This window comes from Eschrichtius robustus, chromosome 4, assembly GCF_028021215.1.
Source record: "Eschrichtius robustus isolate mEscRob2 chromosome 4, mEscRob2.pri, whole genome shotgun sequence".
In the NCBI taxonomy this organism is placed as follows: domain Eukaryota; kingdom Metazoa; phylum Chordata; class Mammalia; order Artiodactyla; family Eschrichtiidae; genus Eschrichtius; species Eschrichtius robustus.
Genome location: NC_090827.1, coordinates 40,956,578 through 40,978,636, shown reverse-complemented (window position 1 = coordinate 40,978,636; position 22,059 = coordinate 40,956,578). Strand labels below are relative to the sequence as shown.

The 22,059-nt window shown below is 35.5% G+C and overlaps 1 protein-coding gene across 3 annotated transcripts in view; it reads left to right on the top strand.

The window, feature by feature from the left end:
- Nucleotides 1–22,059, top strand: part of LRBA (LPS responsive beige-like anchor protein) — a 750,846-nt gene that overhangs the window by 579,017 nt on the left and 149,770 nt on the right. For all 3 annotated transcript variants that reach the window (XM_068542607.1, XM_068542608.1, XM_068542606.1), the window contains exon 47: nt 19,431–19,583. In XM_068542607.1, coding sequence (XP_068398708.1) covers nt 19,431–19,583 — 153 coding nt within the window. The remainder of the gene's footprint in view (nt 1–19,430; nt 19,584–22,059) is intronic.

The window sequence follows — 22,059 nt, the reverse complement described above, 5'->3', positions numbered from 1 at the left end:
TCTTACTGTAGAGTATAACATTGCTTATATCCAAGATATTTTATTGAAGATTCCATCATATGCAGAAATAACCTCTTTTTGTAATTTTTTTTTGGGGGGGGGCAGGGGCCACGTCGGGTCTTAGTTGCGGCATGCAGGATCTTTCATTGCAATGTGCAGGTTCTTCATTGCGTTGTATAGGCTTCTTTCTAGTTGTGGCATGCGGGCTCCAGAGTGGGCTCAGGAGCTGCAGCACGCGGGCTTAGTTGCTCCGTGGCATGTGGGATCTTAGTCCCCAACCAGGGATCGAACCGGCATCCCCTGCATTACAAGATGGACTCTCAATCACTGGACCACCAGGGAAGTCCCCAGAAATAATCTTTTATATTGGAACATCTATAGGAATTTTTGATAGCACAAATAATGTACTCTGAAATACTCTTGAAATTATCATATTCCTTAAGAATCATCAGTAGAGGGCTTCCCTGGTGGCGCAGTGGTTGAGAATCTGCCTGCCAATGCAGTGGACACGGGTTCCAGCCCTGGTCTGGGAAGATCCCACATGCCGCGGAGCAACTAGGCCCGTGAGCCACAATTACTGAGCCTGCGCGTCTGGAGCCTGTGCTCCGCAGCAAGAGAGGCCGCGATAGTGAGAGACCCGTGCACCGTGATGAAGAGTGGCCCCCCACTTGCCGCAACTAGAGAAAGCCCTCACACAGAAACGAAGACCCAACACAGCCATAAATAAATAAACAAATAAATAAAAAATTTTTTTTAAAAATCAATTGATCATAATTAAAAAAAAAATCTTCAGTAGATAATTTTGAAATGGATAATTAGATAACAGTAAATCAGAATAGTTAACAGATTTAATAATGGTTTCTACTTCTAATCTTAAAGCTATTTCTTTACTTACTTTAACCTTTTGAGAAGTCATAAGAGATATGGACATATGAAAACATTGATAAGACTGACTTTTTGTTATCAAATTGAAGACATGAAAAAAAAATTTTAATTCCTAAATTCCTTTATTTTTGAAGTATCTCAGGACCAAGTTATAACCTCATACACAAGTTGGTAATAGAAGTGTAAACAAGAACAAAATTATGAATTTGAATTTTTTTCTGCTCTGCAATAGAGACGTAGTGGATATCTTCAAATTTCTACCTCTCTGTACTAGACATTCCCGCTTAATGCTTTGTTGGACGGGAGACACATGTGATAGATCCTTGTAGTTTTGTGGTCTCTTTTTCCTAAATCTCGGCCTTTTTCTGTCACGATTCTTTAATTAGCACATGTCTGGTTCCATTTTCCCAAACATTTCCTTTAAAATACCCCACATGTAAAAAAAATAAAAAATAAACCCACACAAAACAGCTACAGCATTAAAAAATAAAACCCCAAAACCCATATGAACTTTACCTTTCCCCTTCCTTATTTTTCTCATTACTCTTGTTTCTTCACAAATAATGACTCAAATCCATCTCGCTTCCCTTTGAATGCCTCAGCAGACTTTGATAAAAACAGCCCCAATTACTAAACAAATACTAGAATTTTAGTTCTTGTTATTGTGCTACTTAATTTCTAGCTTCCTAGCCTAGTTATATAGGGCACCTAAATGAAGAAGTAGAGTAAAAAGTTAAGGCAAAAGTTAAAAGAAAAATAAAAGAATTAAAAATTCCAAGTGTCAAGTTGATTGGAGCCTGCTTAGAGATACAGCTTTATTCTTAAATACCATTTCATTATGTTCAGAGGCACAGAAATTTTCTTCAGGACTAACTTGGATGAAACCCACTTGCTCTTCTAACCAATATGTATATTTTCCTAATTTTCTTTTTTTTTTTTTAAAAACCACAAAATATCTGTAAGGTGAATAGGACATTGATAAATTACTCCATTTTCTATATTAATAACCTGGTAATTTGGACCCTACAACTTAGTGAACACTTTGAAAAGTATATAATACATGGTTACACAGGCTATAGGCTATTTAAAGCGCCTCCTTATAGTTGGTCCTTCTATGACTGAGGAGGGATTTAATCATGCCTTTTTTATTTTTTGTTTTCTGATCTTGCCTCTTCATGTTACATTCTAACACTTTATAAAGCATGTTTAAATTATTATAATAATATAATGTATAAGAATGAATATATTAAGAAAGCACATTTAAATCACTATAATAAACATTGAGATATAACATTATATTTCAGATGGAATCATATTAATTATAGTCTGATCTTTATTTGTGTTGTCTTGTTAGAGTTTCTAGAAATACTAAGGAAAATGTTAAACAGTAGAGAGGGGATAGTGAAGTATGTGAGTGGGTGGTAGGAATCACTTTACTGAGTGGATTCTAAAGTATACCTTGCTTGATGAATATGCATTCTCTAATGTTTTCATGACATTTTACAAAAATGAAATATTGTTAGGTAGATAGAAGATTTACTTAAATTAATTTTTCAGGGGAATTCTCTGGCGGTCCAGTGGTTAAGACTCTGCACTTTCACTGGCAAGGGTACAAGTTCAATCCCTGGTGGGGGAAATAAGATCCCGCAAGTTGCGCAGCGCAGGCAAAAAATAATAATAATAATTAATTAATTAATTTTTTGGAAAATATAAGAATAACATGATAACATTTCTAGTACTTTTTTTGCTAAAGGGGAACTGTCACTATAATATCTTAGCATCCCTATTTCTTGCATTCTGCTAATATTCAGGGAATAATTTTACTGAAAAATATAAGTTATTCCTAAGAAATAAAGGTTAAAATATTAATTATTTTTATTTCAGAGAAGAAAGAGACATTACTGATTTCACTAAAGCAGTCTTTCATTTTTAGCATGATTTACCATTTTAAAATTGGGGGGTTTGTTTGTATTTCGGTTCATCACTGGTGGTTCCATTTCAGGCCTGACCCTCAGTGATGCTTTTTATTCTGTCTGGATAAAGAGTTCAGAAGTCTGGATCAGTTCTCTAACTAGGCTTACCACACTGTCCAATAGAAATGTAATGTCAACCGCAATTACGATCACATATGTAATTTTAGATTTTCTTGTAGTCACATTTAAAAAGTCAAAAGGACCATGTGAAACTGATTTTAAGAATATATTTAACCTGATATATCCAAAATATTTTTATTTCAGCATGTAATCAATATAAAATTATTAATTGGATATTTTACATTCTTTTTTTTTTTAATATTAAGGCTTTGAGATTTGGTGTGTATTTTATATTTACAACAGGTCTCTTCTCAGACTAGCCACATTTCAATTGTTTAATAGCCACTTGTGGCTAATGACTACTGCATTTGGCAGTGCAGACTTAGGGCATTGTTTTGGCATCACACCAAGGGATAGCTTTCTGCTTATGGAAGGAAGAATGCCTTCATCCTCTTTGAGCAACAATGTTCCTGATGTTGTACTCCATCTAAATATGAACTGACAGGTAGTAGCAATAATAGCTAGTCTTGAGGACTGGAATAGAAAGTGCTAAAATTGGGTTGGAGAATCATCACTGTGATAAATAATATTTTAAAATCCCCCAGCAGAAAACTGGATGGCTACACGTAAAAGAATGAAATTAGAACACTCCCTAACACCGTATACAAAAATAAACTCAAAATGGATTAAAGACCTAAATGTAAGGCCAGACACTATCAAACTCTTAGAGGAAAACATAGGCAGAACACTCTATGACATAAATCACAGCAAGATCCTTACTGACCCATCTCCTAGAGAAATGGAAATAAAAACAAAAATAAACAAATGGGACCTAATGAAACTTAAAAGCTTTTGTACAGGAACTTCCCTGGTGGTGCAGTGGTTAAGAATCCATCTGCCAATGCAGGGGGCATGGGTTCGATCCCTGGTCCGGGAAGATCCCACATGCCAAGGAGCAACTAAGCCCGTGCGCCACAAGAACTGAGCCTGTGCTCCAGAGCCCGTGAGCCACAACTCCTGAGCCCATGTGCCACAACTATTGAAGCCTTCACACCTAGAGCCCATGCTCCTCAACAAGAGAAGCCACCGCAGTGAGAAGCCCGCGCATCGCAACGAAGAGTAGCCCCTGCTCACCACAACTAGAGAAAGCCTGTGCACAGCAACGAAGACCCAACACAGCCAAAAATAAATAAATAAATAAATTTATTTATTTTAAAAAGTTTTGCACAGCAAAGGAAACCATAAACAAGACGAAAAGACAACCTTCAGAATGGGAGAAAATATTTGCAAACAAAGCAACTGACAAAGGATTAATCTCCAAAATATACAAGTGCTCATGCAGCTCAAATCAAAAAAACAAGCAACGCAATCCAAAAATGGGCAGAAGACCTAAACAGACGTTTCTCCAAAGATATACCGATTGACAACAAACATATGAAAGGATGCTCAGCATCACTAATCATTAGAGAAATGCACATCAAAACTATAATGAGGTATCACCTCATACCAGTCAGAATGGCCATCATCCAAAAATCTACGAACAGTAAATGCTGGAGAGGGTGTGGAGAAAAGGGAACCCTCTTGCACTGTTGGTGGGAATGTAAATTGATACAGCCACTATGGAGAACAGTATGGAGGTTCCTTAAAAAACTAAAAATAGAACTACCATACGACCCAGCAATCCCACTACTGGGCATATACCCTGAGAAAACCATAATTCAAAAAGAGTCATGTACCACAATGTTCATTACAGCACTATTTACAATAGCCAGGACATGGAAGCAACCTAAGTGTCCATCGACAGATGAATTGATAAAGAAGATGTGGCACATGTATACAATGGAATATTACTCAGCCATAAAAGAAACGAAATTGAGTTATTTGTAGTGAGGCGGATGGACTTAGAGTCTGTCATACAGAGTGAAGTAAGTCAGAAAGAGATAAACAAATACCATATGCTAACACATATGTATGGAATCTTTAGAAAAAAATGGTTTTGACAAACCTAGGGGCAGGGCAGGAATAAAGATGCAGACATAGAGAATGGACTTGAGGACACGGGGAGGGGGAAGGGTAAGCTGGGATGAAGTGAGAGAATAGCATTGACATATATACACTACCATATGTAAAATAGATAGCTAGTGGGAAGCAGCTGCATCGCACAGGGAGATCAGCTCGGTGCTTTGTGACCACTTAGAGGGGTGGGATAGGGAGGGTAGGAGGGAGATGAAAGAGGGAGGAGATATGGGGATATATGTATACATATAGCTGATTCACTTTGTTGTACAGCAGAAACTAACACAACATTGTAAAGCAATTATACTCCAGTAAGGATGTTAAAAAAAAAAAAAGAAAAGGGTGGTTATTGTAGGTCACGCTGATGCTGTGCTTCAAAGAAGTCCTACATCCCTTGATGCAACCCTATCCATTTTAAAAATACAGATACCCACTTCTTTCTCAAAGGAAAAAAAAAAAATCCCCCAGCAAACTCTGTTACAAGTTCTAAAAAAATCATTTAAGTTTAGAAACTGAGGTGCAAAATAGATTACTGTCTTCAGCCTGAACCATCATAACCAAATCTTGTGGAACAAATCAGACTCATAAAGCTTGAACGAATTTCATGAGGCAGTCAATGTAAATATTAGGCAAATGTCTAAGCTTTTCTAGGCAGTTCATTGTTACTGATTCCCCACCCCCCCCCCCAGCTCCCCGTTGAGGCAGCAGGCAGCATACACGTTTTCAGTTACCTTTAGTGTCAATAAATTTAATCTAATGATTAAATAGAATCTGATTTGCTGCATTTTAAACTTATTTCCTTCTCTCCTATAGAAATGATTAGCAAATCAGGATCCGAGAGTGGAAAGAGTCATAAATGTCACCTAGGTTCATTATTTTAGAAAGGGGGCAGTAGTAAATGGATCTTTTACATTCTTTACATCTTTTACATGGAGATTGTTGGAGAACTATACTTCTCTAGAAGCTTGGAATTTAGTACAAAAATATATTTTAAAATAACCTGTGCTAAAAATAAACTTAGGGTAACAAGTTTGGTGGAATCCTGAGATAGCATTTAATTTTTGAAGTTTTTATTTTAATTGAGTTTATGCGCAATCAGGCCCTGGTTGTGATACAGCATCAAATGAGACAGAGCATTGCTTTCAGTGAACATTTGCAGTAAAGGGGGTACTGACGATAAAAGCATTCCAGCAATTCAGTGTAATAAAGGATCTGTGGCTCATAGATACAAGATCTGAAATGAAGAGAAGGGAAAGGAAAGAGGAAATCCAGGGCCTGTCATGGGGTGCGTTATGAGCTTTAGTAAGGAGGTTGGACTTTATCCTGGGGGCAGTGGGGAGATACTGGAAAGGTCAAAGCAGAGGAGATTTTGTGGGTTTAAGTGACCGCTGTGATCGGTGTTTGAATATGTATTACACTGAGCAGGAGTGGAAACACTAAGTAAGCTGTTAAAGTAATGGGGTGAGAGGCAGTGGAGGCTTAAACTCAGTAGTGGCAATGGTACTAGAGAAATGTGATGAATTTAAGACATATTTAAAAGGTAAGAACTGTTAGGATTTGCTGATTGATTTGTCTCCTAAGATGAGAGAGAAATTAAATTTGACTTGGACATGTACTTAGAGAACACAGAAGAAGAAGTTTAGTTAGGGCATGGGGATCTAGCTCCCTACCTTCAGGCAGAAAACTTCCTATGACAGGTGAATTCAAGTCCCCCCCAAACACATTTAGTTAAGCCAGCATTTATTGATTATTTTATCATATGCAATACATAGTAGGGAGTGTTTGGGGTTAAAAGGGTAAGATAAACACAGTTCTTTACTTCACATATCTCCAGGTAAGAACGACAGGTATACATAAAACTATTCTTAATACAAGTTAGACAGTGCTAAGTGCTATAATAAGATATAAACAAAATGAAATTAATTCTTCCTGGAGGAAGTGAGGCTGTGAATGACTTCACAGAGTAAGTGGTATTTGAGTTGTATCTTAAAGGGTGCAAGGGAGTCTTCCACCTCCCAGATGTACATCTCTAGCATGTACATTTATCCTGATATCTGACTCGCTCCTTAGTGTCTCCATTTTAGCATGTAAAATGTATCTCAAATTTAACACATTCAGAACCAAATTCCTGATCTTCATTCCTTTAAACCTGCTCTTCTCACAGTCTTCCCTTTCTTAGTTAATGGTTTCCGAGTAAAAGCTGTTGCGAGTAAAAGCTGAAGTCCTTACAATGCAAGACCCTACAGCAACTACCCCTCCCCTCCATGATCCTGTTACGTCTTGAACTCTTTGTACCATTTGCCCTCTTGTCCACTCTGTTCTAGCCGAACAGGACCTCCTTGGTATTCCTCACAAACTCCAGGTATCTTCCCACCTCAGGGCCTTTGCTTTTACTTTTCTTTTCACCTGAAAAATTCCTCCAGATATCCTTATGGATTTATTCCTTCAGCCATTTCAAGTCTTTACTCAAATGTCACCTTCTTAGGGAACCCTCTTGCACTGTTGGTGGGAATGTAAATTGATACAGTCAGTATGGAGAACAGTATGGAGGTTCCTTAAAAAACTAAAAATAGAATTACCATATGATCCAGCAATCCCACTACTGGGCATATACCCAGAGAAAACCATAATTCAAAAAGACACATGCACCCCAATGTTCATTGCAGCACTATTTACAATAGCCAGGTCATGGAAACAACCTAAATGCCCATCGACAGATGAATGGATAAAGAAGATGTGGTACATATATACAATGGAATATTGCTCAGCCATAAGGAGGAACGAAATAGTGCCATTTGCAGAGTCATGGATAGACCTAGAGACGGTCATACAGAGTGAAGTAAGTCAGAAAGAGAAAAACAAATATCGTATAATATCGCTTATATGTGGAATCTAAAAAAAATGGTACAGATGAACTTTCTTGCAAAGCAGAAATAGAGACACAGATGTAGAGAACAAACTTATGGATACCAAGGGGGAAGGGGGGTGGGATGAATTGGGAGATTGGGATTGACATGTATACACTGATGTGTATAAAATTGATGACTAATAAGAACCTGCTGTATAAAAAGATAAATAAAATTCAAAAATTCAAAAAAAAAATGTCACCTTCTTAGTAAGGCCTTCTCTGTCCTCTTTCTTTAAAAGTACATGCCTCATCCCATGCACTTTAACTCACTTCTCAATTTCAGTTTTCTTCATATCACTCACCATCCGACACACATGTCTCTATTTATTTATCATTTATGTCTTATCCCACTGGAACATCAGCTCCATGAGAGCATGAATTTGGACTGTTTTGCTCATTGGTTTATTCCTAGAGCTTAAAACAGTACCTGGAACACAGTAGGCACTAAAACATTTATTAAATTAATGCTTTGATGAAATATAGACGAGTATTCTGAGCAAAGAAAATGACATGAACAAAATTCAGAGAAAAGGCTTAGCACATTGGGGAATGCTTATTGGTCTGTTAATTGGTCTTATGTGCCTGGTGTGTAGGAAACATAGAGAAGGAGAAATACTGAAAGGCAATTGTGGTCTAATATGAAGACCCTCAGTAATATTCAAAAGATATTTTTCGATTTGCAGTCCATGCAATCTCTGTCACAGCTACTCAGCTCTACCACTGTAGCCCAAGAGTAGCCGTAGACCATATGTAAACAGATAAGTGTGACTGTGTTCCCATAAAATTTCATTTACAAAAACAGGTGGCAGCGTTTTGGCTCCTGGGCTGTATTTTACCATCCCCTGCTATAGGCAATGAGGATCCATTTAAGATTTTGTACTAATTGGCTCTATTATTTAAAAAAAAAAAGGCACTTTGGCAGCGGTATGGAAAGCACTGGGAATGGGGAAAAGAGATGAGAGCTGGAGGTAGGGAGAAATTTTAGGAGGCTATGACAGTTAAAAGTAAAGACTGTAGGAGCCTCAACTAGTCAAAGAGCTAAGGGAATGACTCAAGAGATGGGTTAAAAGTAATTCTCCAGGATTTGGCACTTGGTTGACTGTAAAGGGATAGGAAGGCATAAAGATGATTCTTTAGATTGGGTGCCTAGATAAATGATGATGCTATGAATTATAATGAAGCTGGTATGTAGACCAAATGTGTGAATTCAGTTTTTGACACATTGATATATTTTCAGAGTAACCAGGATATTATCACCTACTAGTTGAAAATTCAAACCTAAGCTTCAGAATAGTGTCATAGGCATGTAGGGTAAGAAGGAATATTAGGCGATACTTATCTTGAACTCCTCAAAACAATTGTCTAGTCTCTTGATCTCCACTTTTTCAGCTCCCATCATCTCCCCCGAGCCCACTCGAATCAAGCTTTCTTCTCCACCATGTTATCGAAATCAGTCTTGTCAGAGTCATTGATGAACAACTTCCATGTTGTCAAATGCAAATTTTCAGTTCTCATGGTACTTGATCTGTCAGCATTATTGACACAATTAATTTATCCATTTTCCTTGTAACATTTTCTTCACTTGGTGAAGGAGCCATCTTCTCCTGGCTATCTTCTTACCTTTTTTTCAGTCTCCTTTACTGGATTATCTTGTTTTCATACCCTCAATTACTGGAGTACCTTTCGGCTTACTCTTTAGATTTCTTCTAGTGTCAACACTTGCTCCCTAGGTGATCACACCTTACCTCGTGGCTCTCCCCTGAATTCTAGAGCTATATATCTAGCTCCCTTTGAGCTAGATGTACGTTTACAGACATTTTAAACTGAACATGTCCAATATCAAACTCTGTCTTTCCCTCTTACCCTCCTCTCTACCCTAAGGAGAAAGTCCTGCTCAATACCTGCATTTGCCATCTCAGTGAAAGACAGCACTGTTTATCCAGTTTGCTCAGACCTTTAGAAAACTTGGAATCTGTGATTCCTCCCTATCACATACACCTCACTGCCCATCTTATCAACCTTCAGAATATGTCTAGAATCTGACCAGTTATCACCACGTGCATCACGAGGGCCCTGGCCCAAGTAACTGTAAGTTCTCACTTCCCGTGCTCCCCATGTGGTGTTTTCTCCATACGACAGCAAGAATAATCTTTTATATTATAAATCAGATCATATCCGTGTGCTCACATATATCCAGTGCCTACTCATCTAGCTTAGAGCAAAATTCAGGTTCTTAACGTAGCCACTGAGGCCCTGTGTTACCTGGTTGCCTCTTTGACGACACATCTCTTTTACTCTCCTGCAGCCTTGCTTGCCTTTGTTGTGGTCCCTTTTCAAAAATGCCAAGCCCACTTGGCATTACAATGGCGCTTTCATTGCCATTGGCCCGGGTTCGATCCCTGGTTGATCCCTGGTTGGGGAACTAAGATCCCGCAAGTCGGGCGGCATGGCCAAAAAATAAATGCCAAGCCCACTCCTGTTTTGGTGGCTTTGCGTATTACGTTGCCTCTGCCTGAACCACTTTCCCCCAGATAATGCTTTGTTCATTCCATTTTTTTCATTCAGGTCTCTGCTCACATGTCACCTCCTCAGAGTGGACTTCCCCGGACACATTCTCTAAAATAACACTGCCCAACCCCCATCATTCTCTATCCATTTATCCTTTTTTTTTTAGCATAATACTTGCCACCATTTGACACAGTACATATATTAGTTTGTTTATGTTATGTCTCCATAGCTACAGTTCTGTGAAGGTGGGGGCTTTGTGTGTCGTTCATTTGGTAACCTCAGCATTTAGAACATTTAGTTAGAAATCAATAAATATTGGTTGAAAGAATGAGTAGATATAAAGATATCGAGAAAAGAGGCATCAGTGAAAAAGCCTGGGAAAAACAGAGAGGTAGTCTGAGGAGAAAGAGGAGAGTGTAAGGCCATTTCAGCCAGAAGGGCACAGCAAAATCCAATGGGTTAGGTGCTCCAATGGGGCTACTAACATCCCGTATTTTAGGAAGGGGGCTTATCTCTCCACAAGAGAACTGGTGGCTGAATGTCATTTGCTGACCAAGAGTTGTTAATGCTCTAATTTTCTACATTTTTACAATTAAGCACATTGAGTTTTTACTGTTATAGCTTTACAAAAGAAGTCCATATGGACATCCTGTCACTGATTGTATCTTGGATATTCAATTTAAAAATCTATCTTATAATTTATTGTGTATCATTAGTGATGAATATAAAATTTTATTATGAAATCAGTAGGGTCAGTACAGCATATTCCATACTTAAAATTAAGTAAATAGAGTACAATTAAATCCTAAGAATTTACTAAATAATATTTTTTAAAATAAATGACTATCAGTAATATTACAAGAATTAGTTTTAGCTTAAAAATTAACCCTTAAAGGTATTAAGTGTATACCTGTTTGTTAGAAGTAATAATACAAAGTGGAGATGATCAGAGAATAGTTCTATTTGTGTCTTGTGAGATTTGTTAAACATGAGACCTTTGACTTGCCCTCCACTACCTCAGAAATCCCAGGGGCTGTGATCTGAAGATAAGTTAGGTTTCCTTTTTCCTCTTTCAGCATGTCTTCTACCATAATACATTCCACAGATGCTGATAGCATCAGCTTTAGAGCCATTTATAAGAAAATGTTTAGCTACAGTTAGTAGAACTTAATTGCTGGACATTTATTTCTTGATGTATTTGTTAAGAGAAAAAGCTTAAATTAGGATGATTTGATAGTTTTATTTTCTTCATTTATTCTTCCTATTTTCAAACAAACTTTTAAATAATTCAGAATTTTTAAAATGCTAAAAGAAAGTAAAATTAAAATCTTACCCTTTTCTATCCATACTTTGCACATTTCTGGCATATGTACTTCCCTCCCTCCCTTCTTTCCTTCCTCTTTACCTCCCTCCCTCCTCTTTATCTCTCTTCATTCTCCCTCTGTCTTTCTCTCTCCCCCTCTTTTTTCTTCCTTCTCTCTCTTCCTCTCCCTCTCTCTTTCTTTTATTTTTTTGGTCAGTCCCTCTTCCACCCCCCGCCACACACACACTCACAACCACATTAGAGTCAGCTCAAGCTGTCTTACCGCTCTCTTAACAATGTAGAACACTCATACTCTAACTGAACTATATATGTGTTCATCCTTGTTTTTATACATAACTTACAGATTTGTTAATTTAACCCTTTTTAACACTTTTCTTCTTCATGCATCAGTAGGTTAAATGATCTACCCATGTACTATTTTTTTTTAGCTTTGAACTTTGTGCTCTTTATGTCTACAGTGAACCATTTCTTTTTCGTGTGTTCTTCGAGAAAAATTACTTGAAAAACTGAGTATTTTTCTTCTTATGCTACTTACATAGTGGGCAGGAAAAAACAATTTTTAAAGCACTTAGAAAATGTTCCTATCTTCCCGAATTATAAAAATGTACACAGGTCAGCTGTAATTTGTTTTTTGACCTGGTGATCTTATGATATTTTTGTTCAGTGTAAAAATGTAGACTGTTCATTAATATATTTATAAATACTGATATTAACTGTTCTCCTCCATACTCATGTATTATACAAATTGTTCCAGAAAAGATTTAAGGTGGGCATTTTATTTATGTCTTCTCTTCTGGCAGTCACAGCTTACCCATTATTTGTATTATTAATGTCCATTATCTCTCCCCAAATTACAATTTCCTTTAAGATAGGAGTCTGGAACAGCAAAAGGTTCAGCGAAGATGCCCAGTCCAAATTTAGAAGTGAAAAATATGTGTTGAAAGCAGGAGAGAACTATAGAGTATTGAGAGTATTCATCATAAAGTGAGGCATGTTGAACTGTACTGTCACTGCTAATAAAAAAATAAATAAATTTGTTTTAAATGTGATAGCTATTCAGTAGGAAGTATTAAGTCTCAAATATTTTTGTGGTCATATTTACTTTTACAAGTAAATTTTATTAAATTCCCTTAGGATTATGTTAAAAGCTTTTAAGAATGGCCACAATCAGTGAATTACCTGTTGACTTTAAGAATCAGACAAGTTGAGTCTCTAATTTGGGTTTGTTATCAGGGGCCACATTAATGATAATAATAATAGTAGTAGTAGTAGTAGTAGTAGTAGTGGTAGTAGTAACATCTTTTGTGCATGTAGAATTCTGTATTATCTCATTAGCCACACAACAACCCTGTGTTTTAGAAGAGGCGACTGAGGTAAGTAAGGGCCAGAAAAATTAAATTAAAAGCACGTGACCAGTAAGTTGAATAGACAAGACGCAAACCCAGTTATTCTCTTTACTGTATTAGATTGAGATAGATTATCTATTTGTTCATTTGTAATCCATGATTTTTCTTTATTTTGAATTTAAAATGCAAGTTTAATATCTAAAACCATACAGTATTTATTTGATCTGTCTGGAAGCATTATAGATTATTTTTTCTTCTCCAATTTAAAAATTGCTGTTAACATTTCTTTTACTAAAGGAAGAAAATAGCGTTTTACCTACTCGATAAGGAGAAACTAAATATCAATTTGAATGCTTTCAGATATGCAGTCCATTTAAAATGGCTTATAGGTTCAGTTCAACTCTAATAACTTTCTAAAAGATTTTCTCATTTATGGGCTAACAAAATAAATACTTGCAAGTTAATATGTATCAGAACATGTACTTTTTAAAAATATATTGTTCATCAACTCTTTTTTTGTTCATTAAGAAAGTTTACTTTGGATTTTTTCCTTCATAAAATATAGTTTTTCCAATGTAAAAAGCTAAAATTTTGCTTTCACATCTTTTTTTTACCATCAGTATCCCCAAAACAGAATACATTAAATTAGTTACCTTGCTATTGTGCTTATGTTTGACTTGTCAGGATTTCATATTTTAGTAAAAATAAAATAAAAATTTAACTTTAGTTCTGAAGTAGCATCTTGGTTTTTATTTCAGGTTTTATTATCTTGTTTCTTTGGATTAATAGACTAGTATTTGGCATGATTACCCATGTATTGTTGAAGTGATGGTTTTAATTCAATGGATAGAATTGGTGACTATTAGAAGGTGAATCATACAGCCTTGCTGCAGAGGCCATTCATATCAATGGGGATCATACCTTAGAAAAGAAAACTAAAGCATATGTGTGGTCACAACCAATCCTTGTCATTATGCCATGGAAGCCTTGGGATTTGTGATCAAAGCAATGGGCTTATCCTGAACTGTGGTATAACCTCTGGTTGAACCTTTCAAATTTTTATTTTAGGAGATGATACACTACATTTTGACCATGTTACTTACCTCTAAGACCTGATGGCCTAATTAAGTGATAGTGATTAAAATTATTGTCAGCAAGTCAGAAGAAAATGTGAATTGTAAATATCTCTGTCCTCTGTCAGTGTTGTTTACTTACCATTTTCCACTGATGTTTTAAAGAATTGCTGAACATGTGTTTTTTATCCAGAGCTGAATGTTCTGTTCTGATGAATATAAAACATACTTCACTTTGTAAATGTACATTAGAAGTATTAGAAAGACATAATCTTTGACTCTATCACTAAATTTCATCTGTCAAAGGAGATAATTCTGAACTATAATATTTGGTGTTATATCAAGGCATAGTTCTTAGAAAGATGCTTTTAGGATTAAGACGGAATTCTACTTATAACTTGAATGTCACTATCATCCATAGTAAAATTCAGGCAGTATATATACTTATTTATCTTTTTGGTTACATGTTGGTGTACCTCAGTTGAGTTCAGTACGTTTATTTTATGTTAAGAGGGTATTCAACTCCCATCAACTGATTTACTTATGCAGATTTCCTTCCAATGAGATTGTAATATGGTTTAAGTATATGTACTCACTCCTTTACTTAATTGTCCTTATTTGATGATGTCCTTTATACTATATTAGATTCTTTGTAATCTTTCTCTTCAGTGTTAATTTATTGGGAACATTTGTCCTACTTTAAATTATCTCCTACTCCATGTATATAGTCCTCTCTAAACCAACTAAATAGTTCTTCATTGATCACTGGAAACACATGATATATGCAAGTTTCCATCTCTGTACCTCTTCTTAAGATATTCCCCTTGTCAGGACTGTTCTTGTCTTTCCCCTCTGCTAATATTTATCTTTGACTTTAAGTACCATTCTTCAATCATTCATTCAACAGATTTTTACTGAATATCTAACATGTGTCACTCACTATGTCTAGGCTTTGGAGGTGTAGCAGTGAACAAGATACTTAAAGTCCTTTATCTCCTGGAGCCGTCAATTTAGAGGGAGCAATACAGTTTGATGAGTGTTATATTAGGGAAGTACAATGTATTATGTTCTTCTCCCTAAAGCTTTCTCTGACCACCCGAACTTTTAGACATCCTTTTCTCTTTTGAATTTCTAGAGTACTATTTGTGCCTACAACCAATTTCCTCCTAAAAAATGTATCCTTTCACTGTTAGATCTGTGATCTGATCTGTAGAGGGGAAGTGGCACTCACATCTCCATATCCCAGATCCTAACACAGTTCTTTGCAGAGTAAAAATGAAATAAATGCTTTTTGTGATTATGATATGTTATATCACTCTTCATACCTACCTAAAGCTTATATCAAATAATCAATTAAATAATGGGAACTTAAAAAAGTTTTGTACTGCTCATACTGAATTCTCTCTACCATTTTGTCTCCTAGAAATAACTGTCAGTGAGTATATTGGTAACTTTTTATCACTGAAATACAGTTGACTCTTGAACAACATGGTTTTGAACTGCACAGGTCCACTTATGTGTGGATTTTTTTAAATAGTAAATACTGTAGTAGTACCCTGTCCAATGTTGGTTGAATCCATGGATTTGGAACCACCCATGTGGGATACAGAGGAACTGCAGATAAGGAGTGCCAACTATAAATAACACTCAGATTTTTGACTGAGTAGAGAGTAGGCACCCTAACCCCAGTGTTGTTCACATGTCAACTGTATGTATAAATTCATAACCACCAACTCAAGTATATAAGAAATGTCCTAATTTGAATTCAAATCTTCTTTATATTATGCTAGTAGGAAGTTCTTTCACAGTCATTAGATGGGTAGGGCAGAGACCTCCTTTTCCCAGGGCTTGAATGAGATCCAGGCTTATGTGGTACCTAGAAAATTGGCTCTCACATCTTCAGTTCATCTTGTTCACTAGTAATATCTTCATTGTCTAGGACACATGGTCTTTTAGAAGCTGGCAGCTCTGCTGATTATCTAAGCTTGAGTTAAGAAATATTTGCTGATGCCAAAAGCCCTGGTGCCAAGGGAATGTCTTCTGTAAGTGCACCATCATGAAGCCATTGTGCAGAGGTGGGCAAATTGTTCTCTATGTAAGGGTGCTTGACTGAAGGAAAGGAGAAGCAGAAATCCAACCTGTACTGCACTTACCAAACTGAGTTCTCTTGGGGCTGAATTAGCCCAGAAGGATTGCTTTTTTCTAATTCATACAGAGGCACTATGTGGACAAGTAGGGACCTTGATGACCACTTACCATCCCCTAGGTTCCAGCCTAACCTCTTCATCCCCTCCCCTTGCCCTCAGGCTAAAGAAAGCTGACTACAGATTTTGAGAAACTTGGTTCCCTAGAGGAAAAACTCTTCTTTGGTTTCTGTCTTTTTAAAAATATTAACCTTTGACATTGCTTCTCCTAGACGTTTTACATAATCTCCCATTTGCTTAGACTTTCACAAAGGACAGAAAAAGAGGATGTCTTCAGGAGGTCTCTGCTCTGGACCTTGCAAATGTTCTGGAAATGCCTGACAACTCTCTTGAAATTGGAGAAGTGTATGGGGTGGGAGGTTGGGAGGTAAAAAATAAAGAAGCAAAACATAAAATTCCTATCTCGATAAATTTCAAGTGAAATATTAAGCTTAATTTTTAATTAATAAAGTTTAAAATCTTAATTTTGAAATATTTTTATAGTGTCCACTCTACAAAATTATAGGGTATCTATCTTTAATAGGAAATTGCAAATAAAATCTGTGGTAATTATGGAAATTGATGAATTATTACCTCCCTCCCAGCATTACAGAAATTATGCAACTGAATGTTTAACATGGTCCAGTAAGATTTAAAAATTGCTTTCTTCGTATCTTTTATTACAAATTTCTTGTTTATTTTATGTGTAATTTTGCTCCATTTAATTTTGAGTTAAATTAACTGAATTTATATTTAGAGTAAGCTGTCAATATTAAAATAAAATAAATTCATAATAAATTTATGTGTTTAAATAAAGTAGGCCATGAACAAAATATATTTCTGTTAATTGAATTTATTTATTTATTAATTAATATATTTATTTATTTATTTATTTATGGCTGTGTTGGGTCTTCATCTGCTGTCTAGGCATGGTCTCAAGAAAGAGTATATTTTTTGCATATTTTTACTATGTAATATATATCTCTGATTTATAATGCAGATGACTGATCTCCCAAAAATTGGGAGAAACCTAGCATCTAAAATTCAGCCATTATAATTGTTTTGATTCCTAGGAGAATTATATAGAAGCATAATGAGTATAACAGGCAGAAGAAGGACAACATCCTCTAATTGTGAGAGCATTAGGGTGAGGGTACGGGTGGGCAGGTATTATTGAAATTTAAAGAATAAGTAATTAATTAAACCAAAATGCTGCTTTTGATTTTGAATACACAAGGAAGGCATGGTCCTCCATTACTATTGTAGAACAAGACTTGGCAATAGTAACATTCCTCTTTACTAGCACAAGTAATATGGAGTGAAAGTAAGACATTTTGGGAATTTTTCTCAAAGTTGGAATTTATTGAATGCATACTTCAGCAAATTGATAGTTATAAAGTGACATATTTATATACGGGTAAATAATAATTATAGCATATTTAAAAAATTCTTCCTATATGTGTAGTATATATACATATATACATATATAAATAAAATATTTTTTTCAGGAGAACCAGTTGTTTTCTTATGATGGAAGAATGAAAAGGTTTTGTTTACTTTTTTAAAAAAATTGCTTAGAATATATGTTAAAAACATATTTTAAATGTTTAGCACTGTATATATTATGTAATAGAACCCATGCTTTTTTGATGATTAAGGACACAGGCTTTAGAGTTAAAGAAATCTTGATCTAAGTTCCAAATTTATCATAAATGAGCTGCATAACCTTGGGCATATTACTTAACTTCTTTGAGCCTTAGTTAATTTTTTAAATAGAGATGATACCTTACCTTGTAAAGTTGTTGTGAAGATTAAGTGTGATAAGTTGTTGTGAAGATTAAATGTGATGTTTATTAAGAGTTTATTTTAGTACTTGACTCAGCTCATGCAGTAAGTTATTTAACTAAAACAAATTGAATATAGCTTTTTGTTGCATAAAATATGTCTTTTGTCAATTAGACTTATATGCATCATTTTGGAGAAGAGATTCTTAAAATTGTTGTATGAACATTGCATCATTTCATTTATGGTTAAACTTAATTAAACTTATTAAATTAAACTTACGTTAAACTTAACAGGATCTTCCTTTTAAAAAAATTAATTTTGTTCAGTTTAAATGTTTTGCAAGTCAATGATCAGGTGGTTGTCAGGCATTTGGAGGACAAGCTCATTTCTACTCTGCTTAGTTAATTATTGTGATTGTAAACAAAGGATGTACGATTCAAAGTCAAGGAACATTTCATATGGATGATGGAGGTGATAATAGCTTAATTCCTGCTGAATTTTTTTTCTTTGCTCTAGTGAGTTCATACTGACCTTGTCCAAAATCTGATGACCTCCCTATTTCACTCAACCATTTGGAAAGCCGGGCCTGCCATAGCTGGCCCTGAGGGGGTATCTGAAAGACCACTGAGTCACTGACCCATGTCAAGACTGGATTTCAAGTCTGATCTATAGGACCTCTGAAATAGTTATACATGGGGCTTATTGTACACAAAAACCTAACTGGCTGCATTTTTCTGCTTATTAAGTATCCTGTTAAAGCGTATTTTAAATGTCCTTATTAAAGTCATGTTTATATTACTTAGTTTCTCATGCAGGTCGTTTTCTAGACTGATTATAAATTTTGATCTTTTATAAGAGTTAGTACCTTAAAACTAAACTTGAATGTTTTGAAATGTGAGCGAAACATACTGTTACACCATGGCCAAATGCAATGAATATCTTCCTGGTTAGTGATGGACCAAAGCATTTTAATGCTTATAAAGATTTTGGGTTTTTTCTGGCAAAAATTCCATATACCTCAAAAAAATCTAGTTTAAGCTGTTGTTGTTATTACAGCATGTTAAACTCTGTTTATATGTTGTCAAACCTCAAATATTGCTCAAATGTTTGTATATAAGAGTCTTGAGTTTGTAAGACTTGTCCTAAAGGAAAGCATGTGACCACCCAGTAAGGTGTTATTTAAATTTGGTTGGATGGGATCTGTCTACCTTAATAGAACTTTGTGATAGGGCTATGATATGAAAAGAGAAAAAAACTTTCCTATGTTTATTTTGTTCTTCTGCACAATAGGAAATGATCAGCCCTTTTATGAATACCTAGTCAGTATTCTACAGTTTATAATATGACATTGTCTTTTATTTTTATATAGGAGTTGATCCCTGAATTTTATTATCTCCCTGAGATGTTTGTCAACTTCAATAATTATAATCTTGGAGTGATGGATGATGGGACAGTAGTGTCTGATGTTGAACTTCCTCCTTGGGCCAAAACCTCAGAAGAATTTGTTCGCATAAACAGATTGGTAAGATAGTAATCATCTACTCTGTCTGTCATGAGCCTTTTCTCAAAGTATCTTTCATGTGTTGGTATAATCATTAACCCTTGCTCTTCTGGGCAAAACTGTAGTTGATAGGGATAACTGAAAGTGACGTAATAGTTCATGAATCTCCATATATACTTTATAAAATCTTATTGACATGAAAGGTATAATGGTGTCTTTTATTCTTTTATGCAGAATTTAGGTTACTTTTATATGAACATGATGATTCAAGATTATAAGTGAATTTCTTGTAGAATTCTATGCTTTTTCAAATATGAGTTTCTTGTACTAGGAGAAGAACATAATTCTGTGTTCAGGTTGGAAGGCCATTGTACATTTTGATAATAGAAACAAGATTTTCAAATTATGTGCTGTATCTGTCTTTTGAAGGAAATCTTCATCTAATATTTAGAATATGAAAACTTAAAAACTGAAAAGTGCAATAATCATTGTGCTTACAAACAACTCCTCAGAATCCTCTCCCGTGGACTCTTTAATGTCCTCTGTTGTATGGGTTCTAGATTACTTTATGAAAAAATAATATGACTTTACCTTTTTACCTTTAACTTTCATAAATGCTTGGAATCAGGGAGCTTTATTCTCAGTTTTTTAAAGTAGTTTCTTTATCATACTTCATATTTCATATTAAAAATGAAACCTGGGGCTTCCCTGGTGGCACAGTGGTTAAGAATCCACCTGACAATGCAGGGAACACGGGTTCGATCCCTGGCCTGGGAAGATCCCACATGCTGCAGAGCAACTAAGCCATGCGCCACGACTACTTAGCCTGCGCTCTAGGGTCCACGAGCCACAACTACTGAGCCCAAGTGCCACAACTACTGAGCCCAAGTACCACAACTGCTGAAGCCTGCACACCTAGAGCCCGTGCTCCGCAACAAGAGAAGCCATGACAATGAGAAGCCCTCGCACCACAACGAAGAGTAGCCCCCACTCGCCGCAACTAGAGAGAAGCCCATGCACAGCAACAAAGACCCAACAGCCAAAAAATTAAAAAATAAAACAAACCAATAAATAAATTTATTTAATAAATAAGTAAATAAATAAAATAAAAATGAAACCTAAATTGCATTGTATTTTTAATTTGCGCTAAAACAAGGAAAATGATTTCATTTTAGTTTTCTTGGTATGCTTACCTTTTCTACCAACAATTATATTTTAATCCTGTACAGTATTCTAGATCCTAATTGTAATCCCATTATTACTGAAAATTCATATTTTACGTATACTGGAAGCAGTGCAGTGGGAGTGGAAAGAGCATAGGCTTTGAAGTTAGACCAGTTTTCCTAATCGTGGATAACTCAGATTGCTGGTTATGGGACCTTAGGCAATTTAACCTTTCTGAGCCTTGATTTCCTCATTGTAATTTGAAAATTATTTGTGTAAAACTGTAATTATGTATGTAAAATGCCTAGAATTTTCTCTGGCTTACAGGAGGCCTTCAGGCAATAGCACCTAACATTATTCTATCACAGTCTTAAGGTACATGTTGCATTTTGGTTTACTGCATGTATTTTTCAAGTTTTTTAAGTTAACTGTAATTAAAATGAGAGCCCAGGACAAAGCTTAGCTCTGAAAGATGTTAAAGGAGATGTCAAACTTTTAAATGTGACAGTTATCTATGGTCGTGCATTTTTTTTTTTTTTTTTTTAATCTCCAGGGGTATGTAGATGTCAATAGAAGGTCTAGTCATTCTGCAGTTTTTTGGGGTTTTTTTTGTTATTTGCTTTCAGTAATTTTCTGTGCTTTTAAAACACATTTATTGAGGTATAATTTACATACCATAAAATCCACCTTTTTAAAAGTGCTCAATTCAATGAGTTTTAATAAATGTATACAGTTATGTAACCATCAGCACAATCGGCTTACCTCACTCCAAAAAGTTTCCTTGTATCTGTTTGCTCCCAGTCGTGGTCCCAGGCAACCACTGATTCTGTCTCTTTAGTTTTGCTTTTTCTAGAAATTTTATATAGATGGAATCCTGCCGTATGTAGTCTTTTTGTACCTGACTCTTTCACTTAGCATGATGTTCTTGAGATCTCCATATTGTGCATATATGAGTAATTTCTTTGTGTTGCTGCATAGTATTCCATTGTATAGATATAACACCTTTTGTTTATTTACCAATAAACAAGGCTCTTAAGAATGTTTGCATATGTCTTAGGGTGGATATCTGTTTTCATTTCTCTTGGATAGACTCCTAGGAGTTTACTTGCTGAGTCATACGATAAGAATATATTTACCATTTTGCATTCCCACCAACAGTATGTGAAGTTTCAATTTGCCATATCCTTGCAAAGACTTGGTATTGTCAATCTTCTTTATTTTAGCTCTTCCAATGATTCATTGTGATTTTAATTTGTATTTCCCTAATGACTAATGATGTTGACCATCTTTTCACAGGCTTATTTCCTACTCTTAATATGTTCTTTGGTGAGCT